The following is a 22032-nucleotide window of genomic DNA, read 5'->3' as shown; positions in this document are numbered from 1 at the left end:
AATACTATTCTATTGTTAATTCAGCTTGGAATAGTGGTTTAAGCTCAGCCACTGCATAGGAAGCCCATGTGCAATGGATTGAGCTTTTCTGTTTTGCCACTGCTCACCCTTGAACACTTCTTTTACACTTTGGACATCTACTGGTGCCTCAGGCTCTTTGAAATTATCTCTTTTAAAAAGAATAAATTATTTTTTGGCATTTCCCTCAAAGTTCTCCTTGTCCTTTCTTATTACAGTTTTAATGTTCTGGAATTGTTCTTTTTGGCAAGGAGACCTTCCCGAGCTGATAATGACTTCAATTTCTGAATCTTTTCTTCTTAATTCTAGTTTTGTTTTCAGTGTGAATATACTTTTTTTTTTTCTGTTTTCAAGTTAGGGTTTCTGGGATTTACTTCCAAATGCATTGCTGTACATTTTTACAAGAATGCAAGGTGCAAGATCTGTTTTTTTCAGAAAACTATCTGTGATTTAGGAAAACCTGCAGTACCTTTAGATTGATGTAGATTACAAATATCTGCAAGCACCTAAAGAGAGTACCCCATCAAGGTTTGCTATATGACCTAGGCAAGTTTAGTACATCTAATTTTCAGTTTGGGAAACACTAATTTTTTTTTTATTGACTTATTTGAATGCCATAGATATGAGTTTTTCTTCACTGTGATTTTAATTTGGAAGTGGGTTCCTCTATAAAAAACTTCTAAGCAAGTTTTTTGTTTCCTTGCCCTAATTTATTAAAACACAAAAAGGTATGATACAGATGGCCTGTATTTTGTTTATGGAATAACAGGAACATCAGCTCAAAAATGTGCCAAGATTGATAACACAGCTATTAGAGGGAGTCACGACAGAGCTTTTTAGAAGAGTCATGAGAGACACTCAGAAGCTACACACTCGATAGAGTAGAAGCAGCTCACATTCTAAAGGTTTTGAGATAAACATCTTTGCATGAAATGAATGTCCAGCCTTCCCAAAAGGTTCCTTGCCTAGCAGAGATAACCTACTATTTATTGCTCATTATTGCTCAGGCTAAAGGCAGAGGGCTTTCTGAAGCTGGCATTACTGTGTCAAGCTAATGTATATGAGCAGTAAATTAATAATTATTTGTTGACACTAATCAAAAAAACCAGCTTGAACCATACTTAATTCTTAACTCTGAATTATAAAAGGAAAATAGCAAAATTAGAAACTTTTTAATGTCATGTTTATTAATTGTTTTTGTTCTCCCATAGTACATTTGTCTGCATATTTCAAGGCTGTGCAAAGACTGGTGTAAGTGCTTAATACCTATTAACAGACTAACCCACTTTAGTCAGTAATTTACCCCTCCTGCAACCAGAGATCAGACATATACCAGGAATGTGAGCAAAGAAATAAAATAATAATAGATGTTGTAAAAACCAGAAGAAAAAAAATAGATAGTAAAGAAAAGAGGGAAATAAAATAAGCATGTTCATTATGAATGTGACTGGTTATTGTGTCTCCTAATAGTGAAAACAGCTCTTTATAATATTGTGGCTATACTAAACATGAAGCAGATGAGAAGAAGAGTACCAATGTTGTATTACCAGACAGTCTGGGAACAGAAGGGGTTATATCAAGAGACATGGCAAGTACCACTGATGGGGTATAGGTCTTATAGGTAGGGTGCCTGATCCTACAAAAAATACTGGAATGGTGCTTACTACCATGGGTAATCTCCCAGGCACAGACAGTAATGGTACACACACTGGCACCTGGGGGACACGGCTTGTGCTTCCTGCTGCCTGGGGACTTCTAGGAGCTACTTTAGGTGCAGGCATAAGCTAGAAGTAGTCTTCTGGCTGCTCTGAGCTGTATGTTTGATTCACAATGGTTGGCTCCAGGGTGCCAAAGTGCAGAGATCAGGTCTATCTCTTTTTTTCTTAGATCAAATTCTTAGAACCTCAAAAGTTTGCCCTGGAATGAGTCTGGACTATAGATTACACAGAAACAGTAGGCAGGGCAATATATATATCTGCAGGGGAAAAACACCCCTTCTTTGAGACCCCTTTGCAGCAGCCAAGCTGGAACAACAGCTGACAGGCAAGGGTGTAATAGACTCACTGGACAACAATGGTACTAGGCAAGGTAATAAGCATTATGCATGTTAAGTTTTATGCTAGCTATGAAATTCATGTTGGTAGGAAAGCTGACACAAATAGTAAAGTGACATAACTTGTACCTATTTGTCAGTCAACATAAAAAAATAGATGAGAAGGCAGCCATGAGGGAAGAAGCAGACGTACACAACCCTCTCCACCCACATGCTCCTCATCTTCCCTGCTAGAAGATGTATCTAAGCTGTCAGTATCACACAGGCCTATTTTTGTCCCAGAGCTAATGACAGTTCTGCATGAATGCAACCTTCTTTAAAAAAAAAAAAAAAAAAAGAAGCAAGGCCCAAACAAACATGCAACTATGATAACTTAAATTGATGAAGAGTCTCATCTACAAAAAACAGTGAATAACATCAATTAAGAGGTGGAGAGGCCTTCTGTAGCCATGCCATACTCATCAGGTCTAATACTTGATCTAAGAGTGGTCATCACCACATACCTAACTTGTACATTAACTTAATTTTTTTTCAGAGGGTTCACAATTTTTCCCATGAAGAGTATGGTGTTCTCCACAGTTATGACCATTAGGAAGGGCCTGTCGAATTTAACGGTAGCTGGAACGGACATGGGCACTATTTCCATGCCTGTGGCAGCTGCTGCTTCGGTGCCAGTCTCATCCACCTTTACCACAGCCTTATGAATGGCCTGTGAAGAAACAGATATTTCACACGTCAAGGGGGTACAAAACTAGTCACCTAAATAAGAATAAACGTGTCTGAAGTAGTTACTGGTAAGAAACAAACATCAGATGGACAGATGTGAGTCCACTGCTTAAAGATAGCAAAGTTAGGGTGGGGGGCAGCTGGGGAGAAATCAGCAAGCTACATGCAGCACACCTTTCTAGCCCCAGAGAGGAAATGTTACTCTCCACTGGAGGGGCATGTCCCTGCTAGTGAAAACATTTGCTTTGTCTTTTTTCTTTGCATCTACTAATGGAGATCTGTACAACTAGACCAAATGTTAAGAGAGTAAGATCATATTTAACTGTGTATTAGAAGTTCATATAGTTAAAGAAACAACATGCAGATTAGCACAATGAATAGGAATCTTAAATTATGTTTACTTAGTTCCTTCATGTTTTGGGAAAAATGGGAGCAAAGATGAAGGGCCAGAAATGGAGGGTCAAAGCACAGAAATACAACAGTTTGACATTGCAAAATCAAGATGCTGACAGATCCTGATTTGTTAATGTCCACTTGAGGTCATGAGGGCATTTGTTTTCTTCATTAGACAATTAAGTTTGCCCTGATTGTCAGCCTTAAACTCTAGGTTTATTGAAGCATGATATGTCTGTAGCTTTTGCCTGAGCCTGGCAGTCATTGTTCATATGCTTGAAGCCAAATGTTTGTAATAACTGCATATTCATTCCCCCAAACAGTTTAAAAGCAAGCAGTGTTTTTCCTCTTCCCTCACCTCCATAAAATACAAGCAGTGATACATCCTACAGCTCCTCACTTGCCCACAAGCAGGCTAAAGAAGGCAGACACAAACAGAAGCAGCCAGTGGTGGCTGTAACAGCATGCTACAAGAGGATATCAAGGTGTGGATAGATAGTGATTTGGTCATGTATGTTTTATAAAGTTGCCCATGCAGGTCAAAATAGCCTTCTAGATTAAAAAATTACAGACTAGTGACTTGCTCCAACCCAATTGCTCCTACAGTACAACTAATGTGGATAAAATGCTCTGTATGCAATCAGCTGCCTTTTCATGTGAAGCAAAGCCTTTTATATGAGTTTTGCACCATGAATAGTTGTGCAGAAAGTGATACAAGTATCAGCAACCATGGGCCCATAAAACAACATGCAGTATGACTTACCTGGGAAATTCTGTGCTGGGGCTGCCCAGTGATCCCAGAAAGGTCAGCCTTATCAGTGAATAGATCCATGATGCCCATTTTATATAAGATATCTTTTAGGTTATATGTCCCATAAAGCGTGAATTTCGGAAGATACAAATTTACTGACCTGCCAGAAAAGAAGTGCAAGAATACAGTGAAACATGTGATCAGTTATCTCAGAACAATATAGACTCATAGACTGCAGCCTCCCTCTAGTCTACATAGGAGATGTAAATTTTCTGAAGTTAGTGATCTCTTGTGCAATCAGCTGGAAGCACCTTAATCTGCCATAACTGAGCCATAACTGAGGATGCAGAGCAAGCTGAGCACAAAAGTCCAACATGTTCAAGTTCACTGAATGTTACTTTTGGAGAAAAATCCTGGCTTTGTCTATTTAGCATAGAACAGGACAGATTAAATGGAACTATATCCACTGAAGAAGCAGGACAAGAGTAAGTAGTGATAGAAGGATAGATGGCAAAATAAAAGACAAAAGCAAATTTACAGAATATAGTTAGCCAATAGATAATTTTTTTCTGTGTCAAGCCCAGTGTCTGACTTAGTTTTAAGTTACTAGATTGCTGCTTTCCATAAATTAACTGAAGCTCTGTGTTTCTGACTCATTTCTTCCTTGTTTTTCCCCTAAGTATCTAACAATTACTTTTCAAAGGTTAAGCCCAACATTTACAGCTGGAAGCAGCATAATGAGACAGAGGTTAGTGATAGCTCTGACATTAGGTACTATTTTCTGGTGAGAAACCAGGACAGCTCTCCAGGGCTTTAGGTCAGGGAGATGTGGAGCACTTAATGAAACTAGCCAAAGGGAAAGTCATCCAGTGGGCAGGTGGAAAGGAAAAGGCCCATACCTCCAGCATTGCACAGCACCTAATGCCAACTCTGCCTGTATCTAAAAACAAGAATGCTGGTAGATTGGTAACAGCTTGCTGACCTCTTACTTCTCCCTGATTTCAGTCTGTGCTGATTGCTGCCCCAAATGAGGCTTGATAACTGTAAAGACAATTGTTTCTTTGGCAAAAATTATGCTTAAGTATCTTGATTCACTATCTTTTCATGCTATAGTCACAAATCACATAGCTACTCCCAGAAGATTCAAAACTGGAAAGGTGTACAGAAAATTACATTGTTTTTGTGGGTTTTTAAAAAAATTTGTTTATTTTGTTTTGGCTTGGTTTTTTTCACATATTGAGCTTTGCCCTCACAATTGCTGAATGGAAGTTGTTATTTCAACATTAACAGTACAATTGCTGTTCATTTTAATAGGCAGAAACTAAGAAAGAGACAAGAAGAGATGCTGAAGTGGTAGGAGTTTACCTGTAAATAGAAAGCAGAAAACCTCCCCCCAAAAAAGTGAGAAGGGTTCTAAGTAAAAAAACTTGGGCCTATTAAGAGCTGAAGATGGGAAACAAAATACAGAAATAACAAAAGTCCTACTCTGTGAAGCTTTTCAGTGCATGCAGTACAGAATGTGAAAACACATGGACACTAAATCAGCCAGATCCAACTTAGGTCAGGAAATTTCTTCTGCTGCTTAAAGCAGAACTAAAAATTGCATACTGATTCTGTGTCATATCCCAGCACATTTGTTTCCTTGGCTACCATCTCAAGCAAGAACTGCAGAATTTTACCTTTTTGTGACTAATGTTGTCCACCTTGACAAATGTTCACAAGACAATCTTTTCTCCAGCTTCCTCATTCTTCCTCTATCAGGCAGAATAAAAAATGCTGAAGCACCTCCTTTGTAATCCATTTGCACCACATTGGAAGACAGCTGCTCATCATAGCCATGCTTGAACAGGCCCATTCCAAACATCATTGGGACTTCAACAGCCTTGGTCCCATCCACGAAAAATTTGCTCATTTTAGTGTATTTTGGATCGAAAGGTTTTTCCCATTCAGCTTGAAATATAAGAGACAGAGTTACAGGATATTTTTGAGGACATGAAACCACAGGACATATTATCATAGGACACATTCTTAGATGACAGAAACTGGCACGGATCAGCTTCAAAGACAAACCAATTTACAATGATCACTCGCTCTTATTAAATACTCAGAATAATTCAATAGCAACACACAGTTGGTAGAATGTGATGTAAAACACTCCCTCAGATCGTACAGCAGGCTGCAAAATCCTTCATTTAGATGAGTTATCAAGAGGTTTAATTTTCACTTTTCTTCCATGATAACAGTTTTAAGGAGCCTGTAAAGTCCTCATATATTGCAGCCTTTATCTAATCTCAGAAGATTCTCTCATTTTCTTATTCCCAAAACAAAATAGGCTTGTTAAGGGTGACACGAGGCATGAATTCTCCAGAGAAATTAAGGGATTTGGGTTACTTGTAGAGAGGTGTTGATACCTCACATTATCTGGTGACGTATAGAGTCATAAGGAGCTTAATTTTACCAGACTGCTGAATTAGGAAACAAAACAGCAACAGCAGAAAACTTTTTCGCTGTCATCTTCATCATATTAAATTTTCAAAGGTTCCTCACCTTGTCATGGTGAAACAAACCACCCATATTGAAACTCTGAAAAGTTCTTATCCTCAATGGAGAGGAATTTCAAAGCCAAATTCCAGGTATCCACATCATATGTTTCAGAGGCTGAGCAAATTTTTTTTAAGTAATTGTGGAGTTTTGGAAAGGTTTTTTGTTGTTGTTTTTAATTTAATTTTTAAGAAATCTTGTTGCTCTGTACTAAATTTTGCCTTCTAGAACAAAACTAACATTTTATCAAATGCAGTGGGCAAAAGTAGAGCTGTGACACTAACTAAAATAAGTGGCATCAAGAAAATCATGAAACAAGATGCAACCCCTTTTGACTTCTGATTTCTATTCGAACACTGTATACTAGGCAAATGAAATAATTATCATCTGCTTGTTACAAATGAAATAATTATCATCTGCTCTTTCCACCATCTGACATAGCCTCCACTACTAGGTAGTTTTTGAAAAAGTGAAATGAGACTTCAGTGCATGTCTTGGTCTCTGAAAGCATAGATTGACAACTGCAACACTGTGAACAGGAAAAAGTTGCTACTTTTATACATTTCATATACTTTTATATACTTCATTAATAGTGACTTCTATCATCAGATATGTAACAAACAGAACTTTTACATTATTATGCTTGAGGAAAAAAAAAAGCAGAATGAATCACAAAAACATGAATGGCACCAGTCCTGAAAAACTCAACATTTATCTGGCGCTCAGCTCAGGGAAAACCAACTGATTTCAAGACGAATTTTGCTTGAAAACTGCATAGGATGTTAGGATCACTACTCTGGGGTTTGAGAGTGCAAACTTTGGTCTCTTCAGAGATCTGCTTGGGATAAAGCCATGGGGTAAGAGAGCCCCAAGAAAGCTGGTTTGTCACTATGATCTCATGCAGCTCTATAGGCTGGGGACAGAGTGGCTGGAAAGTGGCACAATGGAAAAGGACCTAAAGGTGCTGATTAACAGCAGCTGAACACGAGCCAGCAGTGCCCAGGTGGCCAAGAAGGCCAATGCCATCCTGGCCTGTGTCAGCAATAGTGTGGCCAGCAGGACCAGGGCAGGGATTGCCCCCTGTACTCAGCACTGGTGAGGCCACACCTTGAGTTCTGTTCAAGGTCCAGTTTTGGGACCCTCATAATGACAAAGACATTGAAGTGCTGGAGCATTGAGGGCAGCAGAGCTGGGGAAGAGTCTAGAGAGTCAGTCATGTGAGGAGCACCTGAGGGAACTGAGGTGTTTTAGGCTGGAGAAAAAGAAGCTGTGTGTGGGGAGGGAACCTCATTGCTCTCTACAACTGCCAGAAAGGAGGCTGTACCCAGGTCATGGTCAGTCTCTTCTCCCAGGCAACAAGTTATAGGACAAGAGGAAATGGCCTCAAGTTCTTTCAGGAGAGATTCAGGTTGGACATCAGGAAGAATTTTTTCACTGAAGGAATTGTCAAACATTTTAAAAAGCTGCTCAGGAATATGGTAGACTCATGACCACTGGAAATGTTCAAGGAATGACTGGACTTGGCACTTAGTGCAAACAGTTTATTCAATATGGTGGTGTTCAATTAAAGGCTGAACTCAAAGATATTGGAGGTCTTTTCCCACCTTAATGGTTCTATGATTCTCTTAATATTCAAGGATGACCTCCATCAAGCACAGGAGTGATCCATCCTAACAAAGAAGTCAGGTAAAAATGCCAGGAGGCCTGTGTGGATGAACAAGGAGCTCTTTAGTGAACTCAACACAGCAGGTAGCCTACAGAAGGTGGAAGCAAGGAGAAGTAATCTGGGAGGTATACAAAATATTTTCTGAGCCTCCAAGGAATATATTAGGAAAGTTAAAGTGTGATAGAATTAAATCTGGCAAGGGACATTGAGGGCAACAAGAAAAGCTTCTATAGGTATGACAATAATAAAAGGAAGACTAGGGAAAATGTGAACTCCCTCCAGAAGGAAATGGGAAACTGGTTACCCAGAACATGGAAGAGGCTGAGGTACTCAATGGCGTTTTTTCCCCTTAATCTTTACTGGCAAGTGCAGGGACTGGAAGAATGAAAGTAGTCAACTGTAGAAGAAGATCAGGTCCAAGAACATGTGAAGAACCTGAAGATGAACATGTTCATGGGATCTGCAGATCATGAGGGAAATAGATAGAACAGCAATACCACTATTCATCATATTTGAGAAGTTACAGCAGTCCAGTGGAATTTCCACTGACTGAAAAAGATAAATGAGAGCTCTCATTTTTAAAAATGAAGAAAAGGAAGACCAAGGAAACTACCAGTCTTTCTCACCTATTGGAGTGGCAAGATATGGAGCAGATCCTCCTGGAAACTATGCTAAGACACGTGGAAAATTAGGAAGTGATTCGTGACAGACAAGATGACTTCACTAAGGGTAAACTGTGGTAAAGGAAGATCAACCGATGTCATCTACTGGGAGCTCTGCAAAGAATTCCATACTGTCCTGCATGATACCCTTGACTCTAAACTGGAGAGATGAGTGTGAGAGGTGGCCCACTGAGTGGGTCGGGAATTGTCTGGATGTTTGCATTTGAAAGCTTGCAGTCAATGGCTTGTGGTTCAAGAGATCAGGGATGACCAGTGCTCCTCAGAGGCTGGTATTAGGACCAGGGCTGTTCAGTATCTTTGCTGGTAAAGTGCATGGTGGTATTGAGTGCACCCTCCACAAGTTTGCCAGTGACACCAAGATGGTGTTGCTCTGTTGACATGCTGTAAGGAAAGGATGCACTCCAGACTGAAGGGATGCCACCCAGACAGAGAGGGTGCCATACAGGGAGAGTGAGACAGGTTTGAGAGGTGGCCCCATTAGAATATAATGAAATTCAAAACTGCCAAGTGCAAGGTCCTGCATGTGGATTGGGGCGATCCCAAACATAAATACAAGCTGGGAAATAATGGATTGAGTTGAAAGCAGACCTGAGGAGAAGGACTTGGTCCTTTAGGTTGATGAGAATCTCAACATGCCCCAGCAATGTGTGCTTGCAGTCCAGAAAGCCAAACACATATTGAACTGCATCAAAAAAGTGTGGCCAGCTCCACTTCTGCTTCAGTCTGGCAAGATCCCACCTGGAGTACTGCATTCAGCTCTGGGGTCTCCCAAAAAAGAAGGATGTGGATCTGTTGGAGTTACTCCAGATGAGGGCTATGAAAATGATCAAGAGGGTTGGAGCACCTCTCCTGTGAAGACAGGCTGAGAGAGTTCGGGTTGTTCAGCCTGGGAAGAGAAGAATCCAGGGAAACCTTAGAGTCTCTTCCAGTACCTAAAGGGGGGACGTATCTATAGAGGGGGGAAGACTTTTTATATAGGCTGATAGTGATAGGAGAATGACTTAATGGAAAGAGGGCAAATTTAAATTTAGATTAGATATAAGGAAGTTTTCTTTACTATGAGGATTGTGAGGCTGGAATAGAGAAATTGTAGATGCCCCATCCCTGGCAGTGATCAAGGCCAGGCTGGATAGTCCTTTGAGCACTCTGGTGTAATGGAAGGTGTCCCTGCCTATTGCAGGGGGATTGGAACTAGATGATCATTAAGGTCCCAAGCCATGACTATCAGTTAACACACAGATTAGACAGAGATGATACTCACTAATACTTTTCTCCTATTTCAAAGGCACTCTTTTTCCTGTTCTCACATCTGTCTTAGGGGGATACCTTCTAGGCACCTTCCTCAAGTGCTTCACGGTGCTCAAGTGGCAAAACGAAATTCAAAGTATACTTTGTTGTTACCAACTTGACTAAGGCATAAAAAGGGATTGGTGTTAATATGGTGGAATAACATGTCTTGTAGGTCAGAGTCAGGAAAATATTGCCAGAATTTTGTCCTTGAAGAAGAAATTCTGTACTATGCTACACCACAAAAAAAATTGTCACCAGTAATGTGCAAGGGAGTTTGTAACGCACAAAAAGAGGACCAACAACTTAAAGTATGGACTATTTATACGGCTAAGTTAAGTTTATAAATCCCCTCCAGATTAATCCCAGCTCTAGATAATTAACCTACTCTTGATCTCAAGACTAAAAAAATGTTATTTTATCATTGCGATTAATGCTATTCATTTGCTATCTATATGCTTTAAAATCAGTGAGCTAAAACTGAAACTCCACCACCTTTAGAGGAGCTAGAAAATCTTTGGGATAGTAAACTGAACATCTCTTTAAAAAAACCCAAGAATCCTTACTGTTAGAACATGAAAAAATTAACTGTAATACAAAGTCATCTTTAATACAAGGCTTCTTGGGCTTTTGTCTCCATTGTGCTACTAAATTCATTGCTCATTCTTCAAACATCTTTCAGAAAAAGAAAAATCAACAGTTTTTTGCCTGTTTTGAAAGATGTACCTGATGCTTAATAAAAGTCTAAATGAAAACCTTATTTGAGATAAGCAAGTAGGTTTTCAAGAGAACTAAGAAACATCAGTCATCTGTATTTCAATTAGCTCCATTTAGTTGTGGCCAAATCTTCAGACATTAATACAAGGAGCAGAGATGCAGATGGAAAGCAAAGCAAAACAGAAATATAGTTCTTAATTATTTTCAGGGGAAGCCTCATATTGGAAAGTGCAAGCATCCAGATTAACAGTTCTAAAAGGATAGTTTTGTTTGTTTTTTTAAAATTTATCTAATATGTCATCTCTATTTCAATTAAAAAGCTTGATGATATTTTTATCAGATAAATTACAGAATGCTATTTTTCTGACTACAAATACTTTGCTTTCGGCATATAATCAGTAAGAGAGAGAAAGTTTGAAATAAGATGCAATATCTGTTATTAGACCACTGATTGAGCCTTACAGCCTTGATCCTCTTCTTCTCATTACATCAGAAGTCTGAAAAGCTCTGGGAAGATCTGAAGACTGTATCTAAGCAGACTGCACAAGTTAATTAAGAAAAACAAGCTTATTGTCAATAGGCTTGTATTTGATACTGGTGGGTCCATCTCTCCACTGGAAAATATTAGAATCTGTAAATCAAAAAAAAAAGGTTGAAACCTATGCCTCTAGACACACCAGGACTACAGACATGCTATTGGCAAGGGCATGGTTAGTAAAAAAATAAGGAGAACATAAGTGTGAAATTAAAGCTATTGTAGCATGTTTAGTTTTCAATACTTAAACATACACAGTAACACCAAAGCTGTTGTCTAAATATATTCTGTCTGATAAGATGTTAAGTTTTCCTTTAATAGAATTCTTTGCATTTAGCTCTGAACTTACTGAACAAAAAAACCAGCTGGATTGAAATTCACAGAAATGGATCTCAGCCAAAGGTTTAAGAAAGTGCTTGAATCCTACTAGACTGTATGGGGTTAGATGCTTTACTGCCTAGAGACGCCTTCCTCAGCATATATTTCACTTAATTTTCTGAAGGAAAGAAGTTTATATATTAAAAGATATGGGAAGATTTTCCATACATTTTGCTAGGAGTTATCAGTGTCAAGTAGAACATAATTTCCAAAAGCTTTTTTCTAATTAAATATAAGTGAGGACCAAAAGGGAAACAAGATACAAGTCCACCTGCAAAACCATATTGCAAAAAATGATGAAGTCCAAGACTGACCTGGGGAAATAATTTATGGAGTAGAAGAACATGATATGTATATCTTACCGTTGAAATAGATATAGCTAATAAGGAGAATTTCAGTAAGTGGATCTAGGTTATTTACGAGGTCCTTGATTTTTCCATTCGTTCTTCTTGCTACATATTCATTGATCTTTATCTGGGCTTGATCAGCCCTCTTGAAGTTCATAGGATAAGCTTCTCCTTCATAGAAGTTTCTGAGATTACTTAAAAATTTTTCTTGTGGCTTCAGTCGGTCAAGCACAAACAGAACATTTCCCATATTCAACTGTAATCCCCCATTCCTTCTGTTTACCGTTTGCATGAGTTGACGGTAACCTTCATGTATGTCATTTTCAGAAATCTGACGAGGGTTAAAGCAAAGGACCCTAAGAATCTGTGTCAGGGTGTCTGATCTGGCACCCAGAGTCAGCATTGCAAAGGCGGTAGAGATGCTCAAAGGAGAGAAGAAAACATTTCCGTTGTTTTCACGAGAAGAAATATCTTTGTAGAAACAACATGCAAATCGACAAACACTGTTCCTTACACTGTGCCATGGCATGTTTTGGTTTTCTTGAGCTCTTGGGTTCTGGTTTCTCACCCCTTGTTGATAAGGCTCATAGCAATAACTGTTGGAAAGGATTCCAACAAGTAAAAGACACAGGGAAAGCAACATCTTCATATTTCTGTGATTCTGTAATAGAAGAAAAGTTACATGTGTCTTACAAATCTTTTCATCTTGTGTTTAGCAATACATCAATCCCTTCACTATACAGAGTTATCTTAGCACCAGTGACTCTGAGATGTTTGAATTGGGGGAAATGAGCTTTCTATTTCAAGGAAGCAGACTCTGGAAAATTGCTCAACCTACTGAAGAGGTTATGAAATAATAAAAATTAAAGTCAAAGTAGGATGAGGTAATTCCAAATACGCCCTCATTAAAGTTAAGCTATAATTCATTTTAAACTGTTTTTTTTCCCAATATTCTGTTTTCAGTGTGGCTTTACGTGATAAAAGAGTCAAAAGAAGAGGTTTACAGAGAAGAAAGCAAGGGAGACAGTCAAGGCTAATCAGTTAAATTTGGAAATTTAACTGATGAAAAATCAAAGCAGAAGAAAGGCAAAATATACCTCTTTTGTAAAAATTAAAACATACGTCTTTGAATGGGCTGCATATAAACCCATATGCAGGCACCTAAGAGAATGCAAATGCACTTGTTAATGAGGAAGTGATGAACATTTATGGTGATTTCATAAAGCTTGAACAGTTGAGGGCATCTAAAAAAAAACCAACTTCCACAAAAATAACGAAAGAAATAGCAATTAGGATGTTATCAAAATCCTGAGAATACAGGGCTGCTTATAAAGACAGGGAAAATGAGTATGTACATAGAGCACCAAAAGGAAATAAGTGTGCCTGCTGCATGCAAAGGCGTGCCCAGCCCAGTGACTGAATCAAATCGCCTAAAAACAAAATAAAATTAAAAAAAAAAAGTAAAAAGTAGAGAAACTGTAGAGGAATGCTGTCTTTATGATCAGAAAGACAGAAAAGAGTGATATGGCAGAGAAGCTTACAGTGGTTGAAAATGAAGATGAGTGAGTGAATTCTGGAGGAGAAAAGACACTTAAAAAATACAGATAGAACAGGAAAGCCTTTTCCAGAGAAGCATGGAAACCATTCATTCCACATCTATGGCAATACTTTCATGTCTTGAAATTATTACTGCATCACAATTGGTTCAATAACTTCTGTCAATAAGGAGAAGTAAAGATGTGGAGTATCTGGAAATCCCAAATATCCTCCTGTGGTATGCGATCATTTGACCTACCAAAACTTTTATAAAACACAGCTCTCTCTAGGGGTAAAATATCTGTGGTTTTTGACTTGCACTGAGAAATACAGCCTCTGCCTTGTAAAAGCTTTGAATCCTTATCAGCTCCCACCATGCTCCCACATTTGTGTTCTCCACTTTCCATCATTTTGTTTCTCCAAAACCCAGTGAATTCAGAATACTGATCTCGGCTTTAGTAATAGGTGCTCTAAATACTCCTTAATTCACACTCTGAATATTATGGTCATGGAAATACTAATATTGCTAGGAAGGGCCTGAACCCCATGACAAACCACTTTCAGACAGTTCACTTTCATATCTAGAACACATTTAAATTTAAGCTCTGATTTGTTTGTGACTTCTCCCACCATCATTTTTACACTAATTCTTTTAGTCGGTTTCTTTTTTTTTAATGCTCTCTAGATGCTTTATGGAGCAATCCTTAAGACCCCACTTCCATTTAATTTCATGCCCTACATTTGTTATTATCATCAATATACTTAATTAAAAACATTTAGAAATGCAGTTTTCCTAAGGAGAGTCATGCCATACAAATGTGCTAATCTCACAGAGGACTTATCTTTTCTATTAAAAAAAAATCCCAAAATCATAATTAAACAATCTAAGAAGCTTTAAGCCAAAACTTGAATATTAACATAATAATTTCTCAGTTGAATATTTAAAATTTTTGTCCTGAATATAATTTTTGACAATTTTCCACATTAAAAAAAAAACCAAAAAATTACTTACAGTGCATTCAAAAGGGTCCTGTTGTATTCACCAGGTCTGCACGGGTCCTTGCTCAGTTGTTTATGCTGCTGAACACAAAGCAGGGTATCCTCTAGTAAAGGTTAAGATCATCTAAGGGCTGTGACTCACACATTATAATTTTAGAGATTAGTATGATGTCGAAACTAGTTTTACTGGACACTTTACTGAATATGTTTCACACGTGACTTCTTATTATTCATGACTATCTGATCACTCTGGTTAGATTTAAAACCATTTTTCTCAAACTGAGCCTACTGTTTCTTAATATCAAACATTCATACACATCTCAGTTGCCTGAATCTACTATTTTATGAACATGTTACCAGAAGCTGCAACTACAGAGAAATATTTTGAACATCATTTGCATAATTTCTGGAATTTCCAATAGTATTGCTGGCACTAAGACAGGAGGGCAAGGCTTGATGCACCAGGACAATCTGAATTGTTGTGATCTACCTTGCTTTGTCTCTGCATATCCATGGCTGGGGTTGATTGTCTCCAGGTGAAGCCAGTGATGATTCTAATAGGTGCAGAGCTTGAAACACTGTTGTGCCATACTAGCAAATGCTGTCAGATGTGTACCTGGCTATCCACTCCCAGACGGGGAATCCACTGGCAGCAATAGCTGTGATATTGACTCCTGGGTCACTTGTATGGCCCTGTGCCCAGAGAAGAAGAATGCAGCTGGAATGCCATTGAATGCAGGTGATTGCAGTTACAAGTATGGCCTGGGGACAGGGGGTGGAAGCCAAGGAACATGGGTGTTAAATAGAGCAAGTCCTTAGATCAGCTTACTATCTGATAATCTGGGATGTGGGGAGCAATCCCCTCTGATCGTGTGCCAAGTTCAGCTGGGTCAGATCAGACAGCCTGGTATCCTGTGCTCAGATTTACTCCTGGGTGCAGGATGACCAAAGCATCATGGAAGGGAACTCTGGGCACCACACAGTTCAGACCCTTTCTCAAACCAAGGTCATGTACACTGAGTTGCTCAGGGTGGTGTCCTGCTGGGTTTTGACTCCCTCAACAATAGAGACTGCAGAAGCTCTCTGGGCAATCTCTCTATTGCAGTTTTTGACAGCACTGACACTAAAACAGATTAACAGGTTTCCTCCACATTTAAGCGGAACTTCTTGTATTTTAATTTGTGCTCATTGCCTCTTGTCATTAGATGCCACTGAGCAGACACTATCTCTGTCTTTACTTGTCTCATCAAAAATTGGGTGATCATACATTGTTGAGACCTACACAGGTCTTTTTTCTCTGGGCTAAATGTTACTAACCTTTTACTCTTTTAGCCTCTCCTCATAGCCTCTCCTCATACTGCGATTCTTCAGTGGTGATTCTGGCACTTTAATGGAGTCATTCTGGTATGTCCATGTCCTCCTTGCACTGTGGAGCCCAGCAATGCTTGCAGCTCTCCAGATGTGCAGAAAGAAAGGATTTCTTGTGGTGACCTGCTGGCAATGTTTTTCTTAATGCATCTCAAGTACATGGAATTACAGACTCATAGAATACTGGAATGGTTTGAGCTGGAAGGGACCTCCAAGATCATCAAGTTCCAAGCCCCCTGCCATGGGCTTTGACCTTCCACTAAGCCACAGACAGGTCAAAGCCCCATCCAACCTCACCTTGAACTCTTCCAGGGATGGAGCACTCACAGCTTTTGTGGGTAACTTGTTCCAATGTCTGACCAGTCTCACAGTGAAATTTCTTGCTTATATCTAATCTAAATCTACTGTTTTTTCTGTTTAAAGCCTTGTCCTATCACTACAAGTCTCTGTAAAAAGCCCCTCTGCAGCTCTCCTGTGGGACCCTTTCAGAGATTAGAAGGCCACAATAAGGTCACCATGGAGCCTTCTCCAGGCTGAACCCCAGCTCAACCTGTCTTGGCAGGAGAGATGTTCAAGTCCTCTGATTATCTTTGTGGACAGTTTCTCTTCTGGACAAGATCAACATAAGAAATGTTGGGAGCCCCAGAGCTGGATGCAGCACTCCAGATGGGATCTCACCAGAGAAGAGGGGCAGAGTCCCCTCCCTCACCCTGCTGCCCACACTGCTCTGGATGCAGCCCAGGACACATTTGGCTCTGGGCTGTGAGTGCCCATGGCTGGATCATGTCCAGCCTCTCATCCATCCACACCCCAAGTCCTTCTCAGCAGAGCTGCTCTGATCTGTTCATCCCCCACCCTGTGTTCCTACTGGGGGTTGCCTGACCAGGTGTAGCCCCTTGCACTTGGTCTTGTTAAACCTCATGAGATTCCCATGGGCCCACTGCTCAAGCTTGTCCTGTTCCCTTTGGATGACCTCCATCCTTCAGGCATGGCAACTGCACCACTCAGCTTGGTGTTGTCTGCATTTCCTGCGAGAATTTACTGGCTCCTGGCCTGCCAGGATCCTCCGATCCTCATGCACAGCAATTCACTTTCTAAAACTAGGGTAATGTTTTCTCTCATTTTCCCTCCAAAGTGCAACCATTTCCAGGGAGGAACCAATCCTTACTACACACAAATAGAGTGCTGATCTCAGTGCTGTTTGTAAAGGACTATCGAAATACTAATGACAACAATAATTCAGCAATATTTTCTGTGAGGAAAAGATACAACCAGTGAAAGTTGTTGATGATTACAACCTATCAAGAGGCTCAACAGATTGCAGAAAACCCCTTAACCAAGTTGCTTATGAGGTAAAACTTGACAAATAGGTGGCTTTGAGGCACGATACCAGACTCACATACAGTGTGTTTTTCACATACACCACTCTCCTGAAGGAGTATTTAAGATACTATTTTCACTGCTTCTTGTATAAATAAGAGCCAAGAATCTTGCTTAGAGCTGGCTTTTAATAATGGGCTGCAGTTTTCATGGTATATAAAAACTGATTTCTGATGAAGGAAGGAAGCCCAATTAAATACAGACGCCATGCTAATGACAAGGTGACGGACAAATGACTAAGACAGATTTGAACACACCTAGGCCACACCTCAGGACACTTGCAGGAGAAAGCCTGCTGCTGAACATGGGAAAGCTGCCCTATGATTGGAAAGAAAGCAGAAAAAAATTGATACAGTTCCAATTTCTATGAATAATTTGAATCTCATGACATTAATATTAAAGAAAGTCCAAATTTTTCTTTCATATGTTTCCAGTGTCAAGTCATGACAGGAAAGAAGGTAAAGGAAAGGGTAACAGGTCTAGACCCAGCTGCATAATATCTGTATTTGATGAAAAATCTTCAACAGCCAAAACCAAGTATTTTTATCATAATTATAAGCAGAATATTGATTATAGTTTAGCCATTTTGCTGAGTTTTGAAGGTTGGATTATTTCAGAGTGATGTTGCGCATCTTGAAGATATTACACAGATAGTGAACAGGGAATTTCTTCACTTACACTGGGGACTTTTGTAAAGGTTCCACAGCTCCTACACTGCTAGCACTGAACTGTTCATAAGTAGTTAAGGCCCAGCTACAAAATTTAGTGTAAATACATGTGCTTTAAGGAAAGAAGTTGAAAGAGGTTCTTTTATGCAAGTTTTCTCTCTCTGCTATGTATAGTAACCATTGATAGAACGAGCAGGGTGTTCTACTGCATAAGCCTCAGAGGCTCTCCTTAGCCTGTGCTTAACCACAGATACCAGGGGTGTATATACCTTCAAAGAGATGGAGGAATTTCTTAATTTGTTGTCTCATTGAAACTAAAGCACTTCCTCATAACCATAATTAAAAAAGGGAGGCAACACGGACTAGAAAACAGATTTGTATTAAGTTGCTCTTTTCTGAACCTAGTAATACTTTCTCCTGAAAAGGGGAAGAGTGTGCAGCCTTTGTAAACTGCGAGGTGTGATCAGTCTGATTTAGGGCATCTGTTTCCTTACAATAATGTAAATATTATCTTCTATAAGCAGCTCAGGTCTTGAGGAACCTCTCAAAATCTATTGCTTATTAAGTAGAGCACTGTTAGAGTCGACCTACAGAGATAGTAAGCACTGCAAGGTATCTCCATTTAGTTATGGGAATTTTTACAATTCTTTTAGTCCTAGGATTTCCAACATACACTACACAACAAACAGGTTGAAGAGTTCACCAAACTATCAAAGTTTGGGATAGCTTGGAATTGGCTGGCATGTCTACAATTTCTGCTCCCACAACTATCTGAAGCATTCCTCTCCCTGAGAGCATTTGTTTGGGCAAGATTCTCACAGGCCCACACTGTTTGAGTTCAATAGAACGAATTTTCTTATTTTAAGCTCCCCTAAAAAAATTATAGGGAAACATAAATCCAAATAATTGACAAACACTACCCCCAACCCTGCAAAGGCTGAAGTGTTCTCTTCCTTCAAAGTATTTTTTTTCCCCAAGATCTTTCTCAATCTCTCAATCCTCTCTTTTATCCCTCAATGAAAGAGAGAATATATTGTCTCCAGAATCCTGGTCAATACTCACCTTAATCCAGACTTTTCCTTCTCCTTAGGCAGCAGAATAAAAGTAACATTTTGCCTACACTCTCTCTTCAAGGACCTGTGCTCTACACAAACAAATAAACACATTTTACTCTTCAATATTTCCTGAATATGCTTAGTGATACCTTACCTATTACTGGAAGTGCATGGCTGTATGCAAATACATGCAACACTCTTGTAACTCCACTACAAGCTTTTCTTGAATTTGGTCACTATTTGCAAACCCAGCAGTCATCTGTCAGAAAACAAAATACTATATTTAAGGAACACAGTAGAAGTGGCATGGCAGCTGTCCTCTCTCCTGCCCAGCTCCCCAAATTTCTTTCCTTGGAGAGGACGTAGGGAAGGATCCTACCCAACTTCTCCTTAATTTCTTCTGCCGAGGATTCAACAGAGACATACAATATAGAATCATAGCATCATGGAGTCATAAAATGGTTTGGGTTGGAAGAAACCTCAAAGATCATCTAGCTCCAACTCTCCTGCCATGGACAGGGACACCTTTCACTACACCAGATTGTTCAGACCCCATCCAACCTGACCTCAAATACTTTCAGTAATGGGGCATCCACAACTTCTCTGAGCAACAGGTTTCAGTGCCTCACCATCCTCAGAGTAAAGTATTTTTTCTTCCTAATATCTGATCTCAACCTACTCTCTCTTAGTTTGAATCCATTCGTCTTTGTTCTGTCACTCCATACTCTTGCAAAATATCCCTCTCTGTGTTTCCCAAAGGATCTCTTCAGGTACTGCAAGCCTGCAATTAGGTCACTCCAGAACCTTCTCTTTTGTAGGTTGAACAACTGCAACTGTGAGAAGAATTCTCACAATTCTCTCTGAGTGAGAAAATCTCTTATGAGAGGAGCTCCATCCCTCCATCCTCTTCCTCATCATGGTGCCCCTCCTCTGGACTTGCTCCATCTGATTCATGTCTTTCTTCTGCTGAGGACCCCAGAGCTGGATGCAGCACTGCAGGTGGGATCTCATGAGGGCAGAATTGAAGAGCAGAATCCCTTCCCTCACTGTGCTGCCCTTTGCTCTGGATGCAGCCCAGGACACATTTGGCTCTGGGCTGTGAGTGCCCATGGCTGGATCATGTCCAGCCTCTCATCCACCAGCACCCCAAGTCCTTCTCAGCAGGGCTGCTCTGATCTGTTCATCCCCCACCCTGTGTTCCTACTGGGGGTTGCCTGACCAGGTGTAGCCCCTTGCACTTGGTCTTGTTAAACCTCATGAGATTCCCATGGGCCCACTGCTTGAGCTTGTCCAGGTCCCTCTGGATTGCCATCCCATCATTCAGATGTGTCAATCACACCACTCTGCTTGGTGTCACCTGCAAATTTGCTGAGGGTGCCCTCGATCCCTCCATCCATGTCATTAATGAAGATATTTAATAACACTGGTCCCCTGAGGGGCACCTGAGGGGCACCACTTGTCACTGAGGTCCATTGGGACTCTGAGCCATTGACCACAACCTTCCAGATCAGACCATCCAGCCAATTTCTTATCCATCTAACAACCCATTCATCAAATTCCTCCCTCTCCAATTTAGAGAGAAGGATGTTGTGGGGAACCATGTCAAGGCTCTACAGAAGTCCAGATAAATGACATCTGTGACCCTTCCCTTACCCAGTGATGCAGTCACTCCATCATAGAGTGGAGCCATAGGCTGATGAGGCAGGACTTGCCCTTGGTAAAGCTCTGCTGGCTGTCCCAAATCACCTCCCTGTCCCTGCTGTGCCTCAGCAGAGTGTCTAGGAGGGTCTGTTCTGTGATCCTCCCCAGGCACAGAGGTGATGCTAACTGCTGGGTAGTACCCAGGGTCTGCCTTTCTATCCTTTTAAAAGATGGGTACAATGTTTCTGTTTTTCCAGTCACCTGGGACTTCACCTGACTGCCATGACTTTTCTAATATCATGGAGAGTGGTTTGACAACTACATCAGCCAATTCTCCCAGGAATCCCTGACTCCTCTATCCTCTTTTGGCTGTCCTTTCTTTCCTAGCCAGAAGTAAAGATGACACAGAAGGAGGCAGGAAGAATAAGGAAGAAATTCTAGGTACAATAGGCCTTGTCTCTATAATACCTCTTCTACTGAGTAAGAGAGAAAATCTCACACTCCCTCACACACAGTCATCCCCTGAAATTGAATCTTTCCAGTCCTCTCTTCTCACGCCCTTTTAAATCCCCCACCCACTACCAGAAGTTCTCCAAGCACCAACCCCACTCCAGTTAGTACCTCCTTAAAAGACTCACTACAAAGTTCCCTTCAGACCCACTGACACCTTTTACTCTCAGCTTCAGCATCTCCTCTAGAATCAGTGTTACATAAAGGGAAGAGCAAAAGGTCAGGACAAGATGTAGGTTCCAGTTTGCCTCAAGAAAACTAAAGAACCAATACATTGAGGAACTGGTATTGGTTTACTTATTGCTTCTCTTCAAAACCCCAGGATTTATTTCTCCCATGAAATTAGCTGCCTTTGTCCTCAGCAAATCCTTAATTAAATGCGACTGTCCTGCTGCAAAAAAAAAAATCAAACCAAACCAAAAAACCCCAAACAAACAAAAAAACACAAACAAAAAAACCCCAGAATTCCAAAATGTCTCTCTTCCAAAGAGGTCTGTGAAACACTGACCCACAAGTCATATCCTTTGCTATTTAAATGGCTTGATCTTGCAAATTCTCTTTGATTTGCCTTTGGTGAAATTTTACAGCTTTTAAGGTTTCATCTGCTGAGAAAATGTACATGTTTTTTCCTGTTAGTTTCAATAGTATCGTTGTCCCATAATGCCTTGATAGCAGACACTAAGGCTGTTGGCTTTCCAGTATCAGTCCTTATCACCACCTCTTGACATTTTAAGTAAATGTGGAGGAAAAAAAATCCCCTATATTCAAAGTGAGCTAACA

At 40.1% G+C, this 22032-nt stretch overlaps 1 protein-coding gene across 1 annotated transcript; it reads right to left on the bottom strand.

Moving 5' to 3' along the window:
* Window positions 1-2591: 2591 nt before the first annotated feature.
* LOC120503827 (alpha-1-antiproteinase-like) lies at window positions 2592-14772 on the bottom strand. Its single transcript, XM_039712834.1, has 6 exons — window positions 14644-14772; window positions 12111-12756; window positions 5621-5891; window positions 4400-4407; window positions 3954-4096; window positions 2592-2780 (listed from the first exon to the last, which is right to left on the bottom strand). Exons 2-6 carry the CDS (start codon window positions 12742-12744, stop codon window positions 2592-2594), a joined length of 1245 nt encoding a protein of 414 aa, XP_039568768.1. The 5' UTR covers window positions 12745-12756; window positions 14644-14772.
* Window positions 14773-22032: the final 7260 nt, after the last annotated feature.

This window comes from Passer montanus, unplaced genomic scaffold (assembly GCF_014805655.1).
Source record: "Passer montanus isolate IOZ18808 unplaced genomic scaffold, ASM1480565v1 scaffold27, whole genome shotgun sequence".
NCBI classification, from domain to species: Eukaryota; Metazoa; Chordata; class Aves; order Passeriformes; family Passeridae; genus Passer; species Passer montanus.
Note: the sequence above shows the minus strand (reverse complement) of the source record. Positions and strands in the feature narration are given on the sequence as shown.